This window comes from Poecilia reticulata, chromosome 7, assembly GCF_904066995.2.
Source record: "Poecilia reticulata chromosome 7, P_reticulata-male-v2, whole genome shotgun sequence".
Classification (NCBI taxonomy): domain Eukaryota; kingdom Metazoa; phylum Chordata; class Actinopteri; order Cyprinodontiformes; family Poeciliidae; genus Poecilia; species Poecilia reticulata.
Window position 1 is genome coordinate 31203413 of NC_088836.1, and position 23843 is coordinate 31227255.

General features: G+C 40.8%; 1 protein-coding gene across 1 annotated transcript in view; it reads right to left on the reverse strand.

Moving 5' to 3' along the window:
• The window catches only part of oprl1 (opiate receptor-like 1), a 90388-nt gene extending 66950 nt beyond the window's left edge, over positions 1-23438 (reverse strand). The window contains exons 1-3 of the mRNA XM_081609322.1: positions 23268-23438; positions 23041-23183; positions 11237-11450 (exon numbers count right to left, since the gene is read on the reverse strand). Of these exons, the coding sequence (XP_081465448.1) occupies positions 11237-11424 (188 nt within the window). The 5' untranslated portion in view covers positions 11425-11450; positions 23041-23183; positions 23268-23438. The remainder of the gene's footprint in view (positions 1-11236; positions 11451-23040; positions 23184-23267) is intronic.
• Positions 23439-23843: the final 405 nt, after the last annotated feature.

Here is a 23843-nt window from a genome sequence, read left to right on the forward strand (position 1 = left end):
AGCCAATCAGCACCAAGGAAAATGAACCTGGATTGGACTTCAGCTTCCTAAGCTGCGTTTCCTGTGGAAGCCATTAGCTTCACAACAACAAAAGCAGAAATGTTAACCTAACTCAGCTCCATCCCCGGAAGCAGAAGTGTGTTGAACATAATGAGGCCTCCGAATTAAAAAAGCAAAACAAAAACAAATCCACATGCTGTGTTTGGTCTCCGGCAAAACTCCAGACTCTCTGCCTTTAGGGACTCTACTCCTAACATATGCACACGGTGGTGATGACAACCACACAGCTGGACCAGCCAATCAGCAACCTGTAAGCACACAGCAGCAAAGCCCTGCAGCGGAACAGCGAAACATAAAGGCCACAGGCGACGTCTGAAACAATCCCTTCCAGCAGAACTTATTCACTATTACTGCTACGTCTTGCACCGACTTCACAGAAACTTTTTCATTTTTAATGCCTGGATTGAAACCAGCTTGGTTTAGCATGCCTGGCCACGGTCCTTGTGTGCAACGCTCCAGTTGTAGGAGCTGAAGAGTGAACACCAAGGCCTCCTGTGGAGGTTCACAGATGGTGCGTTTGCTGCTGCTGCTGTTCTGGAGCGTTGCGTTCGCTTTGGACACTTATTAGCTGTTCAGTCACGTCGAAAGTTCTGCATCCAAACCATCTGTCAGGTGAGTAAGGCAGCTATCAGTCAGTCTCTGCTGTGAACAGACGCATCGTAACAGGTTGTCTCTCTGTTTCTGTGTTTGACTGACTACTGGGAACCCAAAATATTTCCATTCTGCGCTGATTCAGCCAAACAAAGTCATGTTGTCCATCCAAGTTTCTAAGCACATGTTTTAAGATCTTGTTATAGCCCTTCATTTGACATAAACATTTTACTCATTTTTATTTTTGACTATTAGTATTAGGACTGATTCCAGACTATTTAAAATAACAAAATCAGATTCAGAGCAGAGAGCTGCAGGGATGAGGAGCGTGCATCCCCTTCATGTATGCAAATGAGTCTGTGTCTGTTTTATAGAAATAGGGAAGTCATGTGACAACCAGCTATAATTGGTGTCCCCACACAAACAAACACACACACACACACACCCACACCCCCCCCCCACACACACACACACACACACACACACACACACAGTCTGACGCTCTGCTCTCAGTAGGGAAGGATTCATTTGCAGTTCATAGTAAATGGCCCCATAATTCACCGTGGTCATTAGCAAGGAGGAAGACGCAGTCATTACCCTGTGGCACGTATGTGCAGACACACACACACACACGATGTGGCTAGCTTATGAGCAGGTGCAGATAGAAATGTCTGCAGAAACATGCATCCTCTAGTTTTAATGGTCACAAATGAGATGAAACGATTTGCTTTTCAGTTTAGATTTCCACATAATCATAATAGTCATGAAACAAATGCAGTAATCAGTGTTTGTTATTGTTGTTATCAGATTACTAATAATACAAGAAGGGGGACACAAAAGCACACACAGCATTAAACTAAATTAGACAACAAAATCAACACGAAATCACATTAACCCTTCCGTCTCTGTGACGTCTCCTGTGTTTCTGTCAGGACCCTCCACCGAGTCCTGGAGTTTGAAGAAAAATCCTCCATTTATTCATCATCCTAAAACTAAAACTAATTTCCTTAATTTTGGGATTACAGCGATCAGCCTTTACTTAAATATGAAGCCGATCTTATCCACTGATAATATCTACCTGAGCAAAAGCCTAAAGATCAACCTTTGACCTCTTCTGCTCTCCCATAAGAGGTTTGACTGACAGAGCAGCCAACCAGGTCATATCTGCACATTTGCAGTTAGCAACAGTCACCCCACTGCTGTCCACTCAGTGGCTTTCATGATATATTTAGTGACATTTCAGAGAAAATACAATGGAATCAGCCAAAGTTGGAGTCGGCAGGTTGGGCTTTTTAAAGCTCGGTAATCGGCCAAAAACACTGCAAATCGGTGCAGCTCTACTTAAAACGTATCGCACCCAATTGCTGCAACAGTGTGTAAGGGCCACTGTATTTAGAAAAAATAGTAAATGTATGCCAAAAAATTCACATTTTGAGATTAATCTCAGAAATTTTCTGGAAAAACAAGGAAATTTCAGAGTTTTAAAGATCAAAACTTTGCAACTTTTGGAACTTTTCTGAACTACAAACATCACAAGTTTTGTCAGAAATTTAGAAGTTTTTCCTAGAAAATTTCTTAGATTAATCTCAAGATTTCTGAATTTTTGGCACAACTGTACACTTTTTTTTTTCATCTAAAATGGCCCTACTATGCTGTGATAAGTTTCAGAGTGCCACCTGCAGACAATCCCCACTTTTTCCAAAACTCAGCAGATAAAACATCTCAGTGTCTCATTTCTTAACCAGTGCATCACTTGCATGCAGGATGTCAGGAGTGAGCTGCAGCTCGCATTAGGATTACGCTTTGAGGTGCATGAAGGAGCAACTAATGAGTGAACAGATTCCATCAGAGGAGCGATAACGACACTCCTGTGTGCCGTTAAAAAGAAAGAGCTGCAGATTCAGGACAATAAATCGTATTATAAGATATTGAACCATCTTTTCTTTCCTATTTAAAAGGAGCAGCAGCTGTTAATCAACATGAATGAAGAACACATGGACCTCTGAAGAGCAGAGAGGTCAAAGCAGACACGAACACGATTTTAAATCTTTTCTGTAACAGTTTTTTCTTCAAACCATCTGTGCCCGATTACCTTTCCAGTTGTTTCCTCGGCTCCAAGCCAAACTGGAAACGTCTTCTTTGTAATCAGACACGAAACAACAGAAAGGGCTGAGAGAGGAATAATCCCCAAAATACCGACTGCAATGTCTGCACACACGGCCACACCAGGTTATGAAAGAGGCCGGCTTTAATCGCTGCAGTTATTAAGAGCCTGGAAAATCATCATGCAAAATCTGGTCCTGCTGGTAGCTGAAGCTGGCCTTTCATCTCCCCTCCAACAGAAAACAACATGATGCACAAACTGCTAATGGTGGATTTCTGGGTAACTTTGACAATAAGTAATAAGTAACATTCCAGAAAAGGAAGCATTTGTTGTGTAAGCAGGAATCTGAATGTTAAGTCACAGACTGCTTTTTAAACATTTCCATTTGGGCTTCATCAGTGTCGAGTCTGAAAAGGTTCAAGACATTCGTAAGATTTTAGAGAATATCTGATTGTCACAATACAGCCGACCCCCACCTATTTCTGAATCAACATTCACAGATGTTTCTGTTTAACACAAATCCAAAGAACATTAGCCTATTTATGTGTCTTTTTGTAAAGCATAACTAATATTTAAGGAGAATCCAGCTGGGATGCCGTTGGCTGGTGCTGCCAAAGCAGCCAATCCTGCAGCATCTTTCTTTCTCCATAGAGCTGATTAGAAATAAGTTGTAGATGTTGGCTTCTGTGATGGTCAAAGAAGGTTTTCATTGTTTGCACTAATGCACATTAAGGAAGATTTTCATGGTGAATTTCTGCCCCGTTAGAATCCAGCTGCAGGCGAACAGGAGAGACGACCAGATAATGAAGCTGAGAAAAATCTAAATCTTACCACGTAGTTCTGGTCTAGTTTGTAGTGCAAATACTTTTGTACACTTGAAATACAACAAAACTAACTTACAATAATTTACTAGCAAGACATAGGAGGTTGCTTAAAGTGAATAGTTGCTTAATGTTTCTGAAAAAGTTTTTTATAATCTGAATTTGAAGATTATTTCACTTATAAGACATTTTTCCAACATTATAAGTGAAATATTCTGCCAGTGGAACTAGTATTCTTTCATCAATATCAGTGAAATATGTATTTAAAACAAGCTCCTACATCACAAACTCCCGTCCTGGAGGGCCGCTGCCCTGCAGCTTTTAGATGTGCCTCTGCTGCACCACCTGAATAATTAGGTCATTAGCAGGACTCTGGAGAACGTATCTACACAAGGAGGAGGTAATGAAGCCGTTTCATTCCAGTGTTTTGTACCTGTGGCACATCTAAAAACTGCAGGACAGCAGAGGACTGGAGTTTGACACCCCTGTCCTGTAGCTTCCTGAAACGTTATTTGTAAGTTAGTCGTATTTCAAGTGTACCAAAAACAAAGACACTTGATTAAATGTTGTTTTTGAAGTGTGCTGTTACTGTAAAGTTATGTTAGTTGGTGGAACCAAAATGCACACAGGAGCTGGGATCATGGATCATAATGATGAACAAACTTACAAAAATGACAGGGAGCCAGAGCAGAGCAAAAACCAGAAATCCAATAAAAAACCCAGCAGGGAAGCAACAGGGAGAATAACCAGAATAATGGGAGGAACCAGCAAGAGAAGGGTTTGAATACTGGGAGGAGAAATATGAACAAAAGACCTGGACTGATGAGCAGACCAGCTGCAGGTGTGAAGGCAGAGAGAGAGAGAGAGAAAATGCCGCAGGGGCGAGTGAGAGCACACAGCAGACTAGGAAATGAATCCGAAACAGGAAATATGATAAACTAGAAACACTAAGAAGAACTGAACTAAAGTGAAACGATCCAATCAAAGACAGACGAAGGAACACAGAATGAAATAATCAAAACAAAAAAACAACCAAAGATCCTGACAGTCATTTCTAACCAGCGTCTGAAACCAGTTCAGAGAAAACTATAGCCAAAAGAAAAACAGCAGGAACTTTGTAATAAAATGAGTATTTTGTGGGTTGACATGCTAAAACAGGATGAGGATTTTTATTATTAGTAGTAGTAAAGAGCAACTCAAATCCATTTAAAAGTGGCCACCATTACTACCATAGTATTAATGGGCCAATTTTCATTTTAAGACCATGACAGTTTTCTCTATGACAGTGAAAGTAAGAAAATATGTAAATGAGGCTTTGTTGAGAAATTGGCTGAAATAAAATAGTTGATGTGAGAAAAGAGGAGCGAGAATAAAACAGATCAGATTAGATCTGTTTTATCCATCCATCCATCCATCCATCCATCCATCCATCCATCCATCCATCCATCCATCCATCCATCCATCCATCCTATGCAGGGTCGGGTCACGGGGGCAGCAGCTTCAGAATGGAGGCCCAGACTTCCCTCCCCAGCCTCTTCCAGCTCCTCTAGGAATCCCAAGGCGTTCCCAGGCCATAGAGAGACATTGTCCCTCCAGCGTGTCCTGGGTCTCCCCTCCTCCTGGTGGGACATGATCTCCTCACCAGGGAGGCGTCCAGGAGGCATCCTGACCAGATGCCCGAGCCTCAACTGGCTCCTCTCGACGTGGAGGAGCAGCGGCTCTACTCTGAGTCCCTCCCGGATGACCGAGCTTCTCTCTCTAAGGGAGAGCCCAGCCACCCTGCGGAGGAGGAAACCCATTTCGGCCGCTTGTACCCGTGATTTTGAACAAAGTCCGATTTAAATGATTAGAGCATGTATATACTGGAACCCCAAAGTTTACAGTTATTGTCATTTCATTTTGCCTAAACTGTAAAACTTTACTATAAACCAGTATTTAAACTGTAACTAATGGAAGCTTGTTCCAACATCAGCTGGACCCGGTTCGCGGCTATAAGATGTTTTATCCTGGTAATTTAATCATATACTCACTGCTGCGACTCCAAAGAAACTGAATCCACTTCTGGTGCTGTTTGACAAGCTGAAGTCAAACAGCACCGAACGTTTTCCTGCTACCGAGAGATGAATCTTTTCACTTAGCTTGTTTGCTTCTCCTTCCATTAGTTTCTTAAAAGGCTCCTCAACCCACAAGTAAAATCTTTTTGTTTGTTTTCTTTGAAACATTTGGACTGCCTGACATAATCTTTCTTTAAATTTACAGCAGAAATCCTTAGTGCTTCACAAATCATTTAATCTTCTCCCCGTCCATAAAATGGAGACCAATTTAAATATTTCTGCCTCCTGGATTTAACTAAGCCGTTAGGCAACAACCTCCTGCATGAAGGAAATTTACTTTAACTCCTGATAGAAATCTTCTGACTCACATGTCATCTGTTGTCATTTAGCTTCACTTGTCATTTTTGTTCATTCTCCCTTCACTCCTTCACTCGCAAACATTACTCAGAATTAGTCATAAATCAACATGTTGCACAGCCTTTGTGAGCTCAGATGTTTTTTGTCGATGGTTTTAACCGATTTAAATTTAAAAATGTTTCTCTCCCATTTTGTTTCCTGCACTGCAGCCCAACGGCTGCTTTATATCTGAAGGCTAATGTTTAGCCAGGTTCAGAAGACAAGAAATGGACATCATTCAGCCGTCATCATGAGTATTACAGATACATTGTAGAAAAACATAAAATATGTGGAGTTAGCGGTCCACTAGCTTAAAATAACTGAAAGCTATATTTATCACTTTCAGTTATTTTTACAGCAAACTGTCTTAGTTTAATATATTTCCATCCGACTTGAGCATGTATGTTTTTATGGGCTGCTGGATACTTGAATCCTTGGGATAAATAAAGTGATCCATCATCCATGTTAAAGGTTTCGTTTAAACAAACTCTTTATACATTTGTGAATATTTTCATGTTCATGTTTCACCATTTGAACCCATAAACTGAGATCAATAAAGGTTCCACATTATTTTTCTCTCCTATATGCATTGATGTTTTTTTAATTAGGAATCTCCTCCAATCAGATTGCAGCTTTCAGATTCTGAACACTCTTATTTTGAAACATGATTTCCACTTGAGGCTTGTTTCTGTGAAGCCATGCGAGATTTCTTTCTTTCACTTTCCTCCTTCCTCTGTTGTTTTCCCTCTGAGGGGGGAGGTTATTGTGATTCTTTGGGCTGGCCATGTTCTATACTGTAAAACCTGTCTGTTGTTATGGAAACAGAGCCCATTTTTCTCACAGGATCCCCAGCAGACAGCCGTTTTCCCCCCTTAAGAAGAAGAAGAAGAAAAAGCCATGTTTGGAGGACAACTTGAAGCCCCAGCTGTCCACCGTCTCCTTCCAGGCTGTTACATTTTCTGTGTTCACTTTTGTATAAGCAGCGATGAACAGAAGCTCTGGAATCCCTGCTCATCATCTGCACTGCGGTATGCTCCCGCTGAAAGTTACGACTCTCTCTGTTTTCATTCTGACACCACTGAGAGGTGGAAACATGCAAAGTGCTGTCAGGGGACGAGCCAATGGGAGGCTGGGGAAATCAAAACAACACTCACAGCGGCGCTGCGACTTTTATTGATTTTTGTTTACAAAGAGGACGACATCAGCTGATCTCTAGCCTTTACATGTTTTTAAAAGAGTTTAATAAACTAAACCTGATTTTATTATCAGACAACCAAACCGGAGGAAACACAAACTGCAGTTATTAAGCAGAGATTTCACGATGAAACAAGCCAACGTGTAAAAAGAAGGTCTCCGTCCTAGTTGTCGCCTGAAATTACAATAAAGTATTTTCTACGTATGAGTGTTTTGACTTTGACTGGGCCATTCTTTGCAGCCATTCTGCTGTGGATTTGGTTCAGTGTTTGAGTCGACTGATTGACTCCAGAATGTCCTGCTGCTGTGGCTGCACTTCCACCCCACAGCACCAGCCCTCCTCCCCCGTGTTTGACAGACAGTATCTACTGTTTACATGCTGTACTGTTTGCTGTTTTCCCCAGACGATGCACCATCAGTTAAAGATCAGCATCTCCACTTTAGTTACAACTGTGAACCAAAACTGACCAGTTATTTATTTTTGCTTCAATATTCTGCCTGAAATGTTTAATCCCAGTTTGTTTGTGTTGTCCCGTTTTCCTTTTCCTCTCCATCGCCTGTTCCTGTGACATGGAGCTCCACCTGCCGTGTTTCTGGCTGGTTTTTGGTACGTCTCCACCTCAGTTTGAGGCTAAGCAGCAGCATCAGCCGTGTCTGAATCACTGCTAAGACTTCCTGCTCTCCTCTCCTGCAACCGTTCTGGCCTCCCACAGTCGACACGTGACCATCGCAGCTCTGTCTGACTTTTGTTTCCTCGTTTTCTCTCTACTTCATGCAGGCACACCACCAGAGGCAAAACTTTCAGTATATATCGAGGGAAAGAAAATGTCAGTCGCACCAGCTATGCAAAAGAGAGTTTTTCTTCCACAGCGATGTAACTGGCAGGTTATTTAACCAAATTCTCTGAAAAAGGAAGAGCATCGTGTCGGTAAGAACGCATTTCTGCTTTCAAAGGACCTGAGATTGTAGGTTAAGTGTTGCTTCTTTCAATATGCTTAAAAAGAATGAATCCAATTTATCTTAACTGAATGTTGTTCTTTACTTGTTTGTATTGTTTCCTTTAGTCTTTTCTTTGACGGCATTTTAAAAAAAGGCTAAATTTATTAACTCAACCAGCAAGTAATAAACTCAAAATTTCACTCAGGGAGAAACTGTTAAAGAGTCATGTAGTTTATAGTTTAGCCTTCAAATCAGGCTTAAATGAATGAACTGATATAAATATATATGTATTATTGACTGTATTATCTAACATCAGTATCAGTACATTAGTTACATTTCGGTGTCGGCTCAATAAATGAAACTGAAACTGGGCCAATATTAACAACCATCCTTCTTGTCGCCGTTTGTTTCTGGAGGGGAAATGGAAGAGGTCGGTCATGTGACAGTAATGCCGCAAAGGACTGTGGGTAGTGTAATTGAAGCAGAGATGAAGTCAGTGATATGGTCGTTTTTTCCAAGTTGATAAAAAGGAAAGAAGAAAAATATCGTATCGGTAAATATCAGCTATCAGCCCTAACAGCAATACTAATGTTGGATTCAATATAATTCAGAAATACTGTGTGGAATCAAATTCAAATGAATATTAATCACTAATAAACCTTTAAAAAAGTCAGGTAATATTGGACGTTTTTTGCGTCGGTAGAAATAAAAAACACTTCTTGTCCTTTTTCTAAACCGTTTTCTGGACATTGTGATGTTCTTGCCTGACAGAGCTGGCTCCGGCGAATTAGACACAGATTTTAAATCAGATTGAGAAATTACACGTTTGTATGAAAGAAGCAACAGAAAGTGAGGGACGTTTCTCTGAGAAGAAATCTCTTCAATCCATCCATTAGCGACGCCTATTTATCCTTTCAGAGCATCACGAGGGAGCGGAGGCGACTCCCAGCTGACAAACTGCATCCTGCAGACCGGGATGGGGAACAAAGAAGGAGCCTGCTGAACGAGTTTGTGAAGAAACATTGTACAAGCCGTTCAGAGAACTCAGATATTTGTCAATGACTCTTTGCAGGAACTGAAGGATAACAAGTGTAGGATCCTCAGATGGTGACATTGCGTGATGAGGCTTGTTGTCATGTGAAACAGCTGAAATGCTTTCAGCGTGACACACTTTGACGGATATTTTGCTCACCACAAGTTATGGGTGTTTTTCAGAGTTTACAGAGAATATTTAGCTTTAAAATAAAAATAATTGTTCCCAGCCTGAGTCCTGGTTTGAACCTGATACAACATTTCACAGGTAAAAGGTTGAATATGACAAAAACTCACATTTTCCTGAAGTTCATTGCCAAGCTAAAGCATCCCAGGTAACATGGAAGCCTCCAGATACAGAACATTTGCCTTTTCAATGAGGCTAAAGTTCTGCAAACTATTGTATTGATGCAAGTTATTTTCTGAAGACTATTATAATCATAGACATACACAAACAGAAGCTGCAGAAAACCAAACTTACAACAAATTCACAATGTTTGAATGAAATCCTGGAGGCAACAACTGACATGTTAGAACAGTGGTTCTTAACCTGGGTTCGATCGAACCCCAGGGGTTCGGCGGAGCCTCTGCCACGGAGGTAAAGACACACTTGTGTAAAGTTGTGATGACGCCCTGCTTTGCCATCACTTGCTGCAGAGGATCACGTTACATTGCTTAGCCAATCAGAGGATCACGTTACATTGCTTAGCCAATCAGAGGATCATGTTACATTGCTTAGCCAATCAGAGGATCATGTTACATTGCTTAGCCAATCAGAGGATCACGTTACATTGCTTAGCCAATCAGAGGATCACGTTACATTGCTTAGCCAATCAGAGGATCATGTTACATTGCTTAGCCAATCAGAGGATCACGTTACATTGCTTAGCCAATCAGAGCTGCGGAGGAGCCCTGATTGAAGGAGCTCCACTCTCAGCAGGAATTTGAACTTGTGTCTTTATTTACTTCAGCATCTTTTCGGGGTTGCTACTGCCTCTAGTGGCGTGGGGGTGGTAACACAACTAATATAATTACGTTACTAAATCAGAATACTGCAAAGTCTGTATTATTTATTATTAATTTTTCATTCTCTTAAGAATGTAGAGCTAATTAAATGATCTAAAGACCTTAATGTGGTTCCAGTTTCTCTCGATGGCCAACCTGTTGAAACTGTGGCACATTTTAGATACCTTGGGTCATACAGTCAGCTCAACTTTGCTGAAAACACTGACTGTATTTTGAAGAACTGATCTCAGAGAGTCTACCTTTTAAGAAGACTTGGTGATCATGGGGTGACCCAACTAGAGTCTAGCTGGGTCACCCCTATGTCTTGAATTTGGGGGAAAAAAATCATATTTTATTTATCACTACAGAAGGGTTCAGTGAATGCGCATATGAAACTGGTGGGTTCGGTTCCTCAGAAAAGGTTAAGAACCACTGTGTTGGAGGGTTGATGAAGTAAGGCAGCAAAAGTTATACTCCAGTAAGAAAAACAACTTCAGCATCAATTACTCAAATAAAAAGTAACAAGATGTTTTTATGAATGAAAAAACAGAGAGACAGATTCAAGTCTCACTTTAACATATCAGTAGTTATGTGAGACATGTTTGTATTTCTGGTTAAATATGATGGTTCTTTATTTAGATAAGTTATTCACATTTGGTAGTTTATGCAAAAATTATTCTTAAGCGAAAGAAGCAATACGTTCATAAAAACACACTCAAGAAAAAGTAAAGATGACAATCTGGTGAAATTAAATTTTTCAAAAAAGATACTCAGGTAAAAGTTTCTACCTCTGGGCACCAAATAAAACACAAAAGTTTCACCAAAAAGGTGTTTTACTTTGTCATAGTTGTTTCACAAAATGAAAGCTAAATAAGATTTTTCAACTTAATTACAGATTTAATATTTAAGAAGCTTTAAGCATGAAACTAACCTGCTGCTGATCCAAACTTACCAGCAGGATATTAATGGAAACAGTGATGTTTTTTTGAACATCACTGTAAAACAAAGCTGGTAAAATGAAGGAAGCGTTCTGGGCTCACCTGATGATGACGTACATGACCAGGAAATTTCCCACCAGGCCGAAGACGCAGACGATCATGTAGACGACCACGATGGTGACCCTGAATCCCGCTGGCAGCAGGGCTTCTGTCTCCGTCTTGTTGAAGTCATCGGTGAAATTTTCGTTGAAAAAGGAGCTGTTGAAGAACCGCAGGTCCAGAAAATCCATGTCTGGATGAAACGAAGCCGCCGCTCCTGCCCAAGAGAGACAGGAGAGACATGTTGACGCCACAGCTGGCATGAGGCAAGCCGCAAAGAAAGAGTTCATTACGATGATCCGCCTCTCAACGCCAACTTCTGACAACAATGTTTGAGGCCAGATGTTTACATACTCTGTGTGTTTCACTGACTGATACCTGAACAGTTTCTGTTAAATACCAGGTCAGTATTTTTATTTTGGATGATGTTCAAATTTCTAAGCAGAAAATTTGAGACATTTTGCACTCTGAACATTCACAACTGCCTTTTTCCATCCATCCATCCATCCATCCATCCATCCATCCATCCATTTTCTTCCTCTTATCCGGGGTCGGGTCGAGCTTCAGAAGGGAGGCCCAGACTTCCCTCTCCCCAGCCACTTCTTCCAGCTCCTCCGGGGGAATCCCAAGGCGTTCCCAGGCCAGCCGAGAGACGTAGTCCCTCCAGCGTGTCCTGGGTCTTCCCCGAGGCCTCCTCCCGGTGGGACGTGCCCGGAACACCTCACCAGGGAGGCGTCCAGGAGGCATCCTGACCAGATGCCCGAGCCTCAACTGGCTCCTCTCGACGTGGAGGAGCAGCGGCTCTACTCTGAGTCCCTCCCGGATGACCGAGCTTCTCTCTCTAAGGGAGAGCCCAGCCACCCTGCGGAGGAAACCCATTTCGGCCGCTTGTACCCGTGATCTCGTTCTTTCGGTCATGACCCAAAGCTCATGACCATAGATGAGGGTGGGAACGTAGATCGACCGGTAAATCGAGAGCTTAGCTTTTTGGCTCAGCTCTCTCTTCACCACGACGGACCGGTACAGCGCCCGCTTCACGGCAGACGCTGCCCCAATCCGCCTGTCGACCTCCCGCTCCCTTCTTCCCTCATTCGTGAACAAGATCCCCAGATACTTAAACTCCTCCACTTGAGGAGTGCCTTCTTAATAGTTCAAAACCCAAATATAGGACAATATGCTTTCATACATGGTGGATGTTGTGGAAGCCAAAATCTACAGTCTACCATTTTCGGTTGGGGTTCAGCCAATCAGCACCAGGGACAACAACATGTAGCACAGTGCCAACGTAGTTCAGCTTCACAAGCAGTCATTTATCTGATTATTTCAGACATGCTCCATGAACTGGCATATTTCTCATTTATGTTATAGAAAAATTAAACAGTGGCGGTCCACTAGCTTAAAGATGGCAACCAACCGTTCGAAGTAACGTTACTCTAAATAACTCGGATTGTTTGCAGGTTGCAGCTGAACATATTAAGGCAAATAAATCTGTCACCGTGGAAACTTTATAAATAGTCACATGTTCAGGTGTGTGTGAGGCTCTGTCTGATCACACACGCGCCTCCCACCGCCGACATCAGCTGCTGCCACAAGAACAATCTAATTCTGTGGGAAACACTGCAACACCGCTGCATGCAGCCTGCATCAGCAATACATCAAAAGGACGCCGTGAACCACCATCTTCCTGCTAGTCATGAATATTCATCACATCAAAAAAAAAGCAAAGTAACTTCACTGTGCAGCTGAGTTTCCCCTGGGTTCCTGCTCAGCTCCGGGTTCAGGCGTTACAGACGCTCCTCCATTCCTTCACTCCTTCTTCTCTTCTCCCTCCAAATCTGTCTACATCGTTTTCCACTCCTGCCTGGTCTCTTGCTGTCCAAAGTTTTCAAAAACACACGGCACGTTTTGTTTTTGCAGGCTCTGCTGCAGCAGCAGTGTGTGTGTGTGTGTGTGTGTGTGTGTGTGTGTGTTTTGGCTGCCTGAGCCTTCATGAATAAGGAGTTAAAGTCAGAGCCGTTAGTGTGTTTCCATGTAAGGCTGCAACGCCGCGCTGGGTGGGCTGCTGTATACCACTTCAGGTACGTGTGAGAGGACAAAGCAGCACTAATGACTCCCATGTTTTGGTGAGCAGCAGTGCAGGTCTCACACACGGTGACGGATATCTGGGCTTCACTTTAAATCACTTTAAATCAATGCAGTGCAGGCTTTTGTAGGGCTGCAACTAACTGCTAGTTTAGTCATCTATTAATCAATCGATTATTCAGGATTTTTAAAAAATTCATTTACCATTTAAACCTTTTTTATTCAATATTAGAAATATGTTAAAAGACGAAAAATAAATCATTTTAAATAGGAAAATAAAAACTGTTGAATAAAACAGCACTCCATTAGTGAACTAAGATTTAAAAAAAAAAACTAACAACATGAGAAAAGTTCAGATCTTCTGTTTGACTTAGCATCACAGTTTAAAGCTGATCTGTTGATTATTTTTCAGATTAACTGATTAATAATTAAAAGAAGCTTAATATGAGTTTTTTTAACTGGGTATAATTAACATAAAATATTCACATATTAAACACAAAATGTACCCACAATTTGTCCAGGTTTTGTTTAATTACTGATCAGAGTTGTTTTTAGCAAACAGCCTTTTTCTAGAGTTTATTTAATCCAGTTAACGATTAATCAGTTATTAAATTAATTGGCAATTACTTCAGTAAATGATTCATCGTGATTAATCCGATTAATCGTTTTAACCCTGTTGTGTTCAGTGTTGTTCATATCACATGTATTCACAACAAAAAAATTGTCAAATTTACATCCACTGATCAGCTCTGGTTGTTAGCACTGAGAGAAGGAAGACATGGTGACCATTTCAACAAATATGTAAGAAAATATCTTCTATAAACGTTACATATTGCAGCTTTAACCTGATCTATATGTGTGGCAGCTTCAGAATAAAGTTTAGCTGAACTAAAATCAACAACCGTGTTGAAACAGACACTGTTGGGTGTTCCAACAGCATAATAATCCAAATTTAAAATTTGTGAAAATGTATGAACTTTATTTCAAAGCTTGGTCTGCGACAAGAAGTCAACCACTTTAAATGAGCTCTACCAATTGTGAAGGAAGGCAGAATATTAAGCAGGATTATTCCAAAAGAGCTGATTTCTATGCAGTTTGTTAAATGACGTTTAGTCAAACATCAGTGGGGTGTGGGTACATTTATGAGCCTGTAAGATCCCTTGTGTGGATTAGAAACAAAATCACAACAAAAGCAAACTTGCACACCAAACTCTGTTATTGAAAGAAATTGTTGCATCATCTTTTTTTTTTTATCCAGAAGAGGTAAAACAGTTGAAATAAGTGATTAAAATCCATCCGTCACAGTGAATACCTGCAGCAGTCATTAGGCGAGAGGCGGGGTCAGACATCAGTCCATCACACAGGATAAACAACCAATTTGGACCAATTAACCTGACAGCTCTGAGCCGTGGGAGGAGAACACCTGCAGAACCAGGCATGCACCGGAAGAACGTGAATGCTACATGCTAACTCCACGCAGAAACAGCCCAGGCTGGGATTCAAACCCTGAACCTCCTTCCTGCCAGGCAGCAGTGCAGCTGCAACATCATAACTGAAATAATTGATGAGCGCATGAATAATTTTGACGAAAACTGAAAACAACAAATTAATGCTTTGGTTTTGATGAAGCAACAACGTGACGTCTTGCACACGGCAACACATTTGATGTGCCAAACTCATCTCTGCTCTCAACTTTCACATAGCTCTTGTTGTATTAAAATAAAACAGTTTTTCTCTGCGACATGTAAAATTTCTATCACCAGCAGTGAAGAACGTAATCATGGCCGACACGCCTGGAATTACTCCCAGCATTGATGTTGTGTTTTCATTCTTTCAGGACTTATTGGTGTCACTACATGTTTTCCTTACCGTTTAGTTCAGACATGAGAGAAAAAATAAAAAAGTGAACCCAGTATTTGAATTAATTTTTTCTAAAATAACTAAACTTCAGATGATCACAAAGTGGAGTTAAAATCTGAGGCACCTTTGGAAAGTTTACAGAATAGTGGCATTTACCTTCGTCATGTCAACCTTAGACGGCCGCCATTTTGTAAATCCAGAATCTTGCAACAATAACAAACAAATTGAAACTTGCATAAGTTTGGCACAATGGCAAACATGTAGCTAAACTTAAGGATGCACTGATCCACTTTTTTTAACTTCCAATACTGATATCTGATGTTTAGCATTGGCCGATATCGATACATCGAAACTGACTGGAAATGTTTGACACAACTGTACTGAATTACTAATTTAGCACATTTAGATACACCAATAGCTTCACAAGCTGGACAAACATCTAAAAACAACTTCAATTTGTTCAGTCAGTGCAATTAGGAGCAGAACAGCCAAAGTGAAACAGATAAAATGAAGAAACTAATTGGCAATTTATTGCAAGAAATCTTGTTTCCAATGGCTCAGAAAGCGTAATTAAATAAATAAAGTGTGAAATTTGTGTAGACACCAAAACTCTCTGTTGTCATTTTAATAAAACAATGCATGACTTCACTTGTTTGTTCTTATTCTCCAGAAGAGTTCCTGATTTTCATGTCAACCAGCTGACCAGAGCCAGAAATGTCTCCCATCATTCCTTTGTTTTGTGCAACACTCCAATTGAGCCACTAGGGGACGCTATTCCCTCCATGTATGGAAAATAAAAGGTTTTTGCTGCTTGAAATTCATCAGACATTCAGTAAACAATGAACAATCCGAGTATTAAAGGAAGTGTGCTTGATTATATTTGAAAAAAAAAATGAATTACACATACCGCAACACCCTACGTAAGACCAGCAATAAAACTTTTGCCAGATCTGTAAAGGAGATGTCAAGAAGCCCAAGCAGCTGCATTTTAGACAAATAACAGAAGAAAACTGGGGTGTAAATTAAACACAGCCAGGCAGGCGATAAATATTGCTAACTAAATATACACAAATGTTATCAGCAGAATGAGTCTGCAGGTACATGGCACCAAACATTGGTTGAGCTCACTGCGTCCGCAGAGGAAACATCCAACACAAACAGTTGTTAATAAGCCCAAACAGTTCAGGTAAACCGGAGGAAGTCACAGTCTCTGCTTATTTTCAACCTGCTCATGTGTTTACAGATGTTTTAATGCTTAAGGTCAAGTACAAAAAAAAAATACTGTTCCTGCTTCATGTCTCTGCTGCAGTAAATACGTTATGCAGTGTTTCTTTTTGTTGTGTCTAAGGCTGATACTGGAGCTTTCAGAGAGGCGGCGCTTTGTTGCATCAACCCTTAGCTAGCAACAACAGAGCAGGCTGGACCTGCAGCTCCACGGGCTTATCAGACCGGAGACACCATTCACTTCATGAGTTTATTTAGAATAAAACCAATTACCCACAAGAGTCCTCCAAGACACTTTACAAAAAACAAACAAAAAGAAACAAGACCAATCCAATTAGTCCGCTTGAATTCATTCCAGAACAATCCAGTTACAACTGGATCTAATGCAATCGGCTTCACTCAAATCCAGTTGCATACCATCCAGTTCAGTACAACACAAGCCACACAATCAAACCAATAAATCATAAAATGTCAACCAGGAGCCAGCAGAACTCAAACCTGCAGTTTCCTTAATGAAATCTATTGAAGTTCCCAAACAGAACCGGAACAAGAACTGAATGGTGTCATTCAAGCCCATAGGAAACATATTTTAGAGTGAAATCTTTATTAGAATGATGGCAGCCAATTGCATAGCAACTGCATTGGAAATGGATGAAATAACATAATTCAACATCAAATTGCTCAGATTTATAAAACCCTTTGTGCATTTTAGCATTAAATCTGGCTCTGAGTGCCGCATTTATGTTGCAGAAATCAATTTAAAATAAGGTGATAAGTAATTAAAGTAAGAGGCAATTTATCAAAGATACGACTCAGGGAGGATCAGTGTCGTCTTCAACGCAACATACAAAAGAAAAAAGAGCAAAAGGTGATTTATACTGTAGTTAGAAAAATATTTACAATATATACAGGTTAAACTTTCATCAACAAATATCTGGTTCAACTTTCCATCAACCACAAATGTTTACAAAGAAGTTGATTGAATTGAATTCTTTCAAAAGCGTCAAACTGATAAAGATCCAGCACAAGCAGAAATAGTCAAATTCTGTTTAACCGGTCACCGATCCAAGACAGACAGAGTCTTTAGCAGGTTTAGATGTTGAACTGAGTCAGTTCAGAACAGCTGAATCAGTTCAGAACAGCAGAATCAGTTCAGAACAGCTGAATCAGTTCAGAACAGCAGAATCAGTTCAGAACAGCAGAATCAGTTCAGAACTGCAGAATCAGTTCAGAACAGCTGAATCAGTTCAGGACAGCTGAATCAGTTCAGAACAGCAGAATCAGTTCAGAACAGCAGAATCAGTTCAGGACAGCAGAATCAGTTCAGAACAGCTGAATCAGTTCAGAACAGCAGAATCAGTTCAGAACTGCAGAATCAGTTCAGAACAGCAGAATCAGTTCAGAACAGCTGAACCTGTTCAGAACAGCAGAATCAGTTCAGAACAGCTGAATCAGTTCAGAACAGCAGAATCAGTTCAGAACAGCTGAATCAGTTCAGAACAGCAGAATCAGTTCAGGACAGCAGAATCAGTTCAGAACAGCTGAATCAGTTCAGAACAGCAGAATCAGTTCAGGACAGCAGAATCAGTTCAGAACAGCTGAATCAGTTCAGAACAGCAGAATCAGTTCAGAACAGCTGAATCAGTTCAGAACAGCAGAATCAGTTCAGAACAGCAGAATCAGTTCAGAACAGCAGAATCAGTTCAGAACAGCAGAATCAGTTCAGAACAGCAGAATCAGTTCAGGACAGCTGAATCAGTTCAGGACAGCTGAATCAGTTCAGAACAGCAGAATCAGTTCAGAACAGCAGAATCAGTTCAGGACAGCAGAATCAGTTCAGAACAGCTGAATCAGTTCAGAACAGCAGAATCAGTTCAGAACTGCAGAATCAGTTCAGAACAGCAGAATCAGTTCAGAACAGCTGAACCTGTTCAGAACAGCAGAATCAGTTCAGAACAGCTGAATCAGTTCAGAACAGCAGAATCAGTTCAGAACAGCTGAATCAGTTCAGAACAGCAGAATCAGTTCAGGACAGCAGAATCAGTTCAGAACAGCTGAATCAGTTCAGAACAGCTGAATCAGTTCAGAACAGCAGAATCAGTTCAGAACTGCAGAATCAGTTCAGGACAGCTGAATCAGTTCAGGACAGCTGAATCAGTTCAGAACAGCAGAATCAGTTCAGAACAGCTGAATCAGTTCAGGACAGCAGAATCAGTTCAGAACAGCTGAATCAGTTCAGAACTGCAGAATCCGTTCAGAACTGCAGAATCAGTTCAGAACAGCAGAATCAGTTCAGAACAGCTGAACCTGTTCAGAACAGCTGAACCTGTTCAGAACAGCTGAATCAGTTCAGAACAGCTGAATCAGTTCAGAACAGCAGAATCAGTTCAGAACATATACATGATTCACTTAACTGGTTATCATAACCCACTATAATGGCATTAGTTCAGATTATTCATCTTCATTAATAAGAACTGAATGTTAAATGTTGAACCGTCAGACAATAAACAACTCTTTCATCAAACAGTACTGAAAAAAATAAGCTCAATGGTCAAAATTCAACACCAAAACGTAGCATCAGCCTTAATATAGCATGCTAATGTTAGCATTAGCATAACAACAGGACAAACACTCACCAGTTCATTTCTTCCAATTTCTAAGTCCAAGAAAACTTTCTACTGAAGATTAGAGACATCAGTAGAAATCAGTAGATATCAATAAGAATAGCATAGTCAGAAATGAAAAACTAATAATTTAAAACGATTTAAGGAGCAGGCTGCACAGTGGCGCAGTTGGTAGAGCTGTTGCCTTGCAGCAAGAAGGTTCTGGGTTCAATTCCCGGTCTTTCTGCATGGAGCTTGCATGTTCTCCCTGTGCATGGTGGGCTTTCTCCAGGTACTCCGGTTTCCTCCCACAGTCCAAAAACATGACTGTCAGGTTAATTGGCCTCTCCAAATTGTCCCTAGGTGTGAGTGTGTGTGTGCATGGTTGTGTGTCTCTGTGTTGCCCTGCGACAGACTGGCGACCTGTCCAGGGTGACCCCGCCTCTCACCCAAAACATCAGCTGGAGAGGCACCAGCACCCCCTGACCCCACCGAGGGACCAGGGTGTAAGAAAATGGATGGATTTAAAGAGCACCTGCAGCAGCTAGCATAAACCTCCCTGTCCACCACATGCTCCCCCAGACCAAACACCAGGCGCCGCCCACTTTTACAAACTCAAATCCCACAAAATCTCACAGGATTTCAACCTTAGTACTAGTGGGGTTGGCAGGATAAAAATACAAAGGGAGACAAAACGTCTTAAAAATATCTGGGTTGCCCCAAAATAACCTGGGTTACATAAGCATTATGCTTAAAATAAAAACATTAATGATTGAAGCCTTCTGAGAGATTCTCACTCAGCTGTTGCTGCCACCCTGAATATAATTAAAGGAAAAAAGTTTAGAGAAGGTGAGCCCTCCATTAAAACTTTATGTCATCAGGAATTCTAAAAAACCGAAAAAGAAAAATGAGATCAGCAGAGAGCCGCTGAGCACTTGAGTTTTCTCCACATTCAAAATATTTTCCCACCTCACAGAGACTCAAAATGCTTAAAGATGCAAAAATGTAATCATGCAGTGAAATAGTAGCAATTACCCAGCAAGCTTCTTCTCTTTGAAGGACCCTTACTGCAGGTTGACGAGCAGCATGAGGCACACACACTTTCAGATACATTTAAGGTATGCAGAGTATTTCCAGGGGATTTAATTCCTGCAAAAATATATTTTTAAATATATTCATTATTTTCTTTTAGAGCAGAGATGTGCAATATTGTATTTCTGGCATATTTAACTTAATTATCCACAAGAAAAAGGAAACAACGATACATGCTGCTCATTAATATGTGAGGGATGGAGGTCAGTTATGAATTTTGTTTTATTTTTTTACAATAATTAAATAACATTAGGCAGAATGTAAAGTTAGAATGGTTATTCTTTAGCTAACATGTAACTAATCCTATAAAAATGTTAAGATTTTATTTCTCATTTCATTTCTTGTATGAAAAACTCTCACAGTTTTGGTCACTTGAAATTAGAAATCTTTGATTTTAATCTGAATTTTAACACGTTTTCCTTTGTTGTTGTTATTTTTATATAAAGTGCTGATGATTTCGCCCCATTGCTGTTTCTTACCCTTTCGAGTTTTGTGATTAATTTCGTAATAACTTTTCTTTTTTATGTAAAACAGCGCCGTGAGGGAGCATCAATTCATAACCCACCAGGGTTTTGCACCAACTTTAATAAAAGAGGATTCCAAATAGCTTTCTATAATCTCTGGAGATCAGAGCTAAAATTAAAGGAAAAAGGGCTGTAATACATTTTTTAATTTTAATATTCATTTGAATAAATGACTCATATTTCACCATTTTTATGACAGTTTATTTCCATAGTTTGTGAAAATTGAAAACCAAACTGATGTCATGCTTTAAGTAAGAAGGTAATAAGTATAAGTAGGAAGTGAACGGCAGTGAGAAATGACCAACAGCTTCGTAGGTCTGTCTCTCTTTTGATTGGCTTAGACAGGTCATGTGATTTCTTTTTTAAATAGTCATTAAATAGTCATTAAATATGAAATCAATTATCAGTTGTTTTTTGTGACTTTATTTAAAGCTACATCAATAAAGTGTTGTAAACTCTTTAATTTTATAGAATCTGACTGCTGATACACAGAACAACTAATAGTAGTTTAAAAAAAAACAATTTAATTTAAAACATTTGTGTTTTAAATTAAAGTTCACTGGATATTATTTAATAGTAAGCAAATCGTCCCCTGATGTGTCACAAAGGTTCAATCAGCATGATTCATTTACAAATGATTGCAAATGAACACCTTAAGCTTTGATTTAATTAGGAATATTTCAGTGATGAATAAATTATGAAAGAGTAAAAGCTGTTTGAGAATCACTGACTTGTTGTTGTGTCTCCTCGTCTTGTTTTAAATCTGCAGATTTGATTGTACTGCACAGACTTTATCTTTTGACAGCATTGTTTCTTCACCTAGAAGGACAGAAAGCAGTTGAAACATTTTCCTTCCTGCTAAAATATAGATGCTCCTCTCCAGTGGCGGAGCTAGACTTTTAAAGTTGGGGGGGCAAAGGGGGGGCCAGGACTACCTCTGGGGGGGCAAAATTTTAAATGTGTGTGTGCACATATATATAATTTTAAAAAATAACCAAACTGAATATTTGGTTAGTTTTTAAGCCCCTCTGTCATTTGACATGTTATAATTAACACCTTTGACTGGCGCACATGGAGACATGATAGACTTTACGCAGAGTTCATCACAGAGGAAACTAAAATCAATCAAATAAAAGATCCTTTCTGAATATCATCTCATGGACACTGAACTAAATGCGTCTTTCTAGCAGAGAAATAAATGTTTCGTTTGATGACTACAAATTGGAAATAAAATTATTTTTTTCTTTGACGGACAACGAAAAAAACTGTAGCGCCACCTCTGCTCCAAACTAGGAACATTGTCGACCCCTCTTCGTTTTTTTCTCTTTTTTGGGGAGGATCAATAAATAACTTATTGGTGTTTTACAACCACCAGGTATTAAGCGTTTTAGCCTTTGAATTGCACCACAGCGCAGCAACTGAAACACCCAGGAGAAGAATATCAGCTTGTTATGAGTATAAAGGAGGCTGGTATCGCGCCTGATAAAAATCTATTTATTTATGTCATCACATGGACTTATATAAAGTTTTATACATTTTCTTTTGATATATTTATTATTGTTTTTCTTCTTTAGATATTAGGTTGGCTTAGAATGATTCCAAATAATGTACAGGAATAACCTGGTGCTGATACATGTCAATCATCTGGGGGGGCCACTAGGGGGGCCAATCAGATGACAGGGGGGGCACTGGCCCCCCTGGCCCCCCCTCTGGCTCCGCCACTGCTCCTCTCTACTGTCACCACATGCATGTTTGGTGTGAGGGATTGCAGTGAATCTGTCTCCCTGCAGACCTTGTCGTCACCTTTGACCCTCGATTATTTCAGCTTCAGACTTAATTCAATCAATTAGATTCGTGACTTTTTTTTTTTTCAAAACATTTGTGGGGTTTTACGACGTTTTGAGATGACATAAACATCAATCTGCTCATAATGAAAACACCGGTTGTGTCCACGCCACAGTAACAATAACCTTCTGTCCAATCAGAAAACAGGAGACGCGCGTCAGTCCCGGCAGGTGTTCAAAGTGAATTTACTTTCCAAACTTCCAGATCTTTCTGCCTTTCAACGGGGCACTAAAACACAACAGCGGGGCAATTAGACGAGCACTTAAAGCACCAAGCTCTCTGGAAACAAACACCATTTGCTCAACGAGCACCCGGATGCAACACTTCACTGGTGTGTCACGCGCTGCGGATGTCTCTCGTGACAACCTTTCACCTGGAGCAGCACGCGACGTAAACACAACGACAGGAGAACATCCGGGCAGGGGCGCGTGTTCTCCTGCGGCGCGCGCTGCGGTGGTCCGGGACACAGAGAGAAAGAGAGAGAGAAAGAGAGAGAGAAAGAGAGAGAGAGAGAGAGAAAGAAAGAGAGAGAGAGATATTGCTTTGTTGCGGCAGGCTGCGCACAATCCGCCCTTACCGGTGCCGATAGAATCTGAGTTCCGAGCGGCGGACACAATCCCGAGAAGTTGCAGCTTCCCTCCCCGTGTTCCCGTGGACTCTTCTGGGTCTGAATCCCTCCGTCTCACTCAGGGTTTGTCTGGTAACAACTGATCACCTGCGCTGTCATCAGAGACGGCAGGTCAAAAATGCAAATAAAGAAAAAAACAAGGAGGAAGAACTGAGGTCGATCCGGGATGAATTTACCGGGATGAACGCAAGAGAAGCGCAGCTTCACCTCCAGTAAGCATCAGCAGGCAGAGAGCCACGGGAGGAGGATGAGAGGAGGAGGAGGAGGAGGAGGAGGAGGAAGGAGTCCGGAGGGCTGAACACGCAGAGTGGAGCTGCTTGTCCTGCCTCTCTCTCTCCTTCTCTCTGATCGATGGAGGTTTGCTCAACCACTCCCTCCTCTCCTCTCCCCCAACCCTGCTGTAGCATAACCTGTGTGCTCTGTTCCAACAGTTGTCTGTATATATATATATACAGACAACTATATATATATATATATATATATATATATATATATATATATATATATATATATATATAATGGCTGGAGAAAGCTGGACTCAAGGACAGCACAGAGGCTCTCATCCTGGCTGCACAGGAACAGGCCCTAAACACCAGAGCAATAGAGGCTCAGATCTACCACACCAGACAAGACCCAAGGTGTAGGTTGTGCAAGGAGGCCCCTGAGACAGTCCAGCACATAATAGCAAGGTGCAAGATGCTGGCAGGGAAAGCATACATGGAACGACATAACCAAGTGGCGGGCATAGTGTA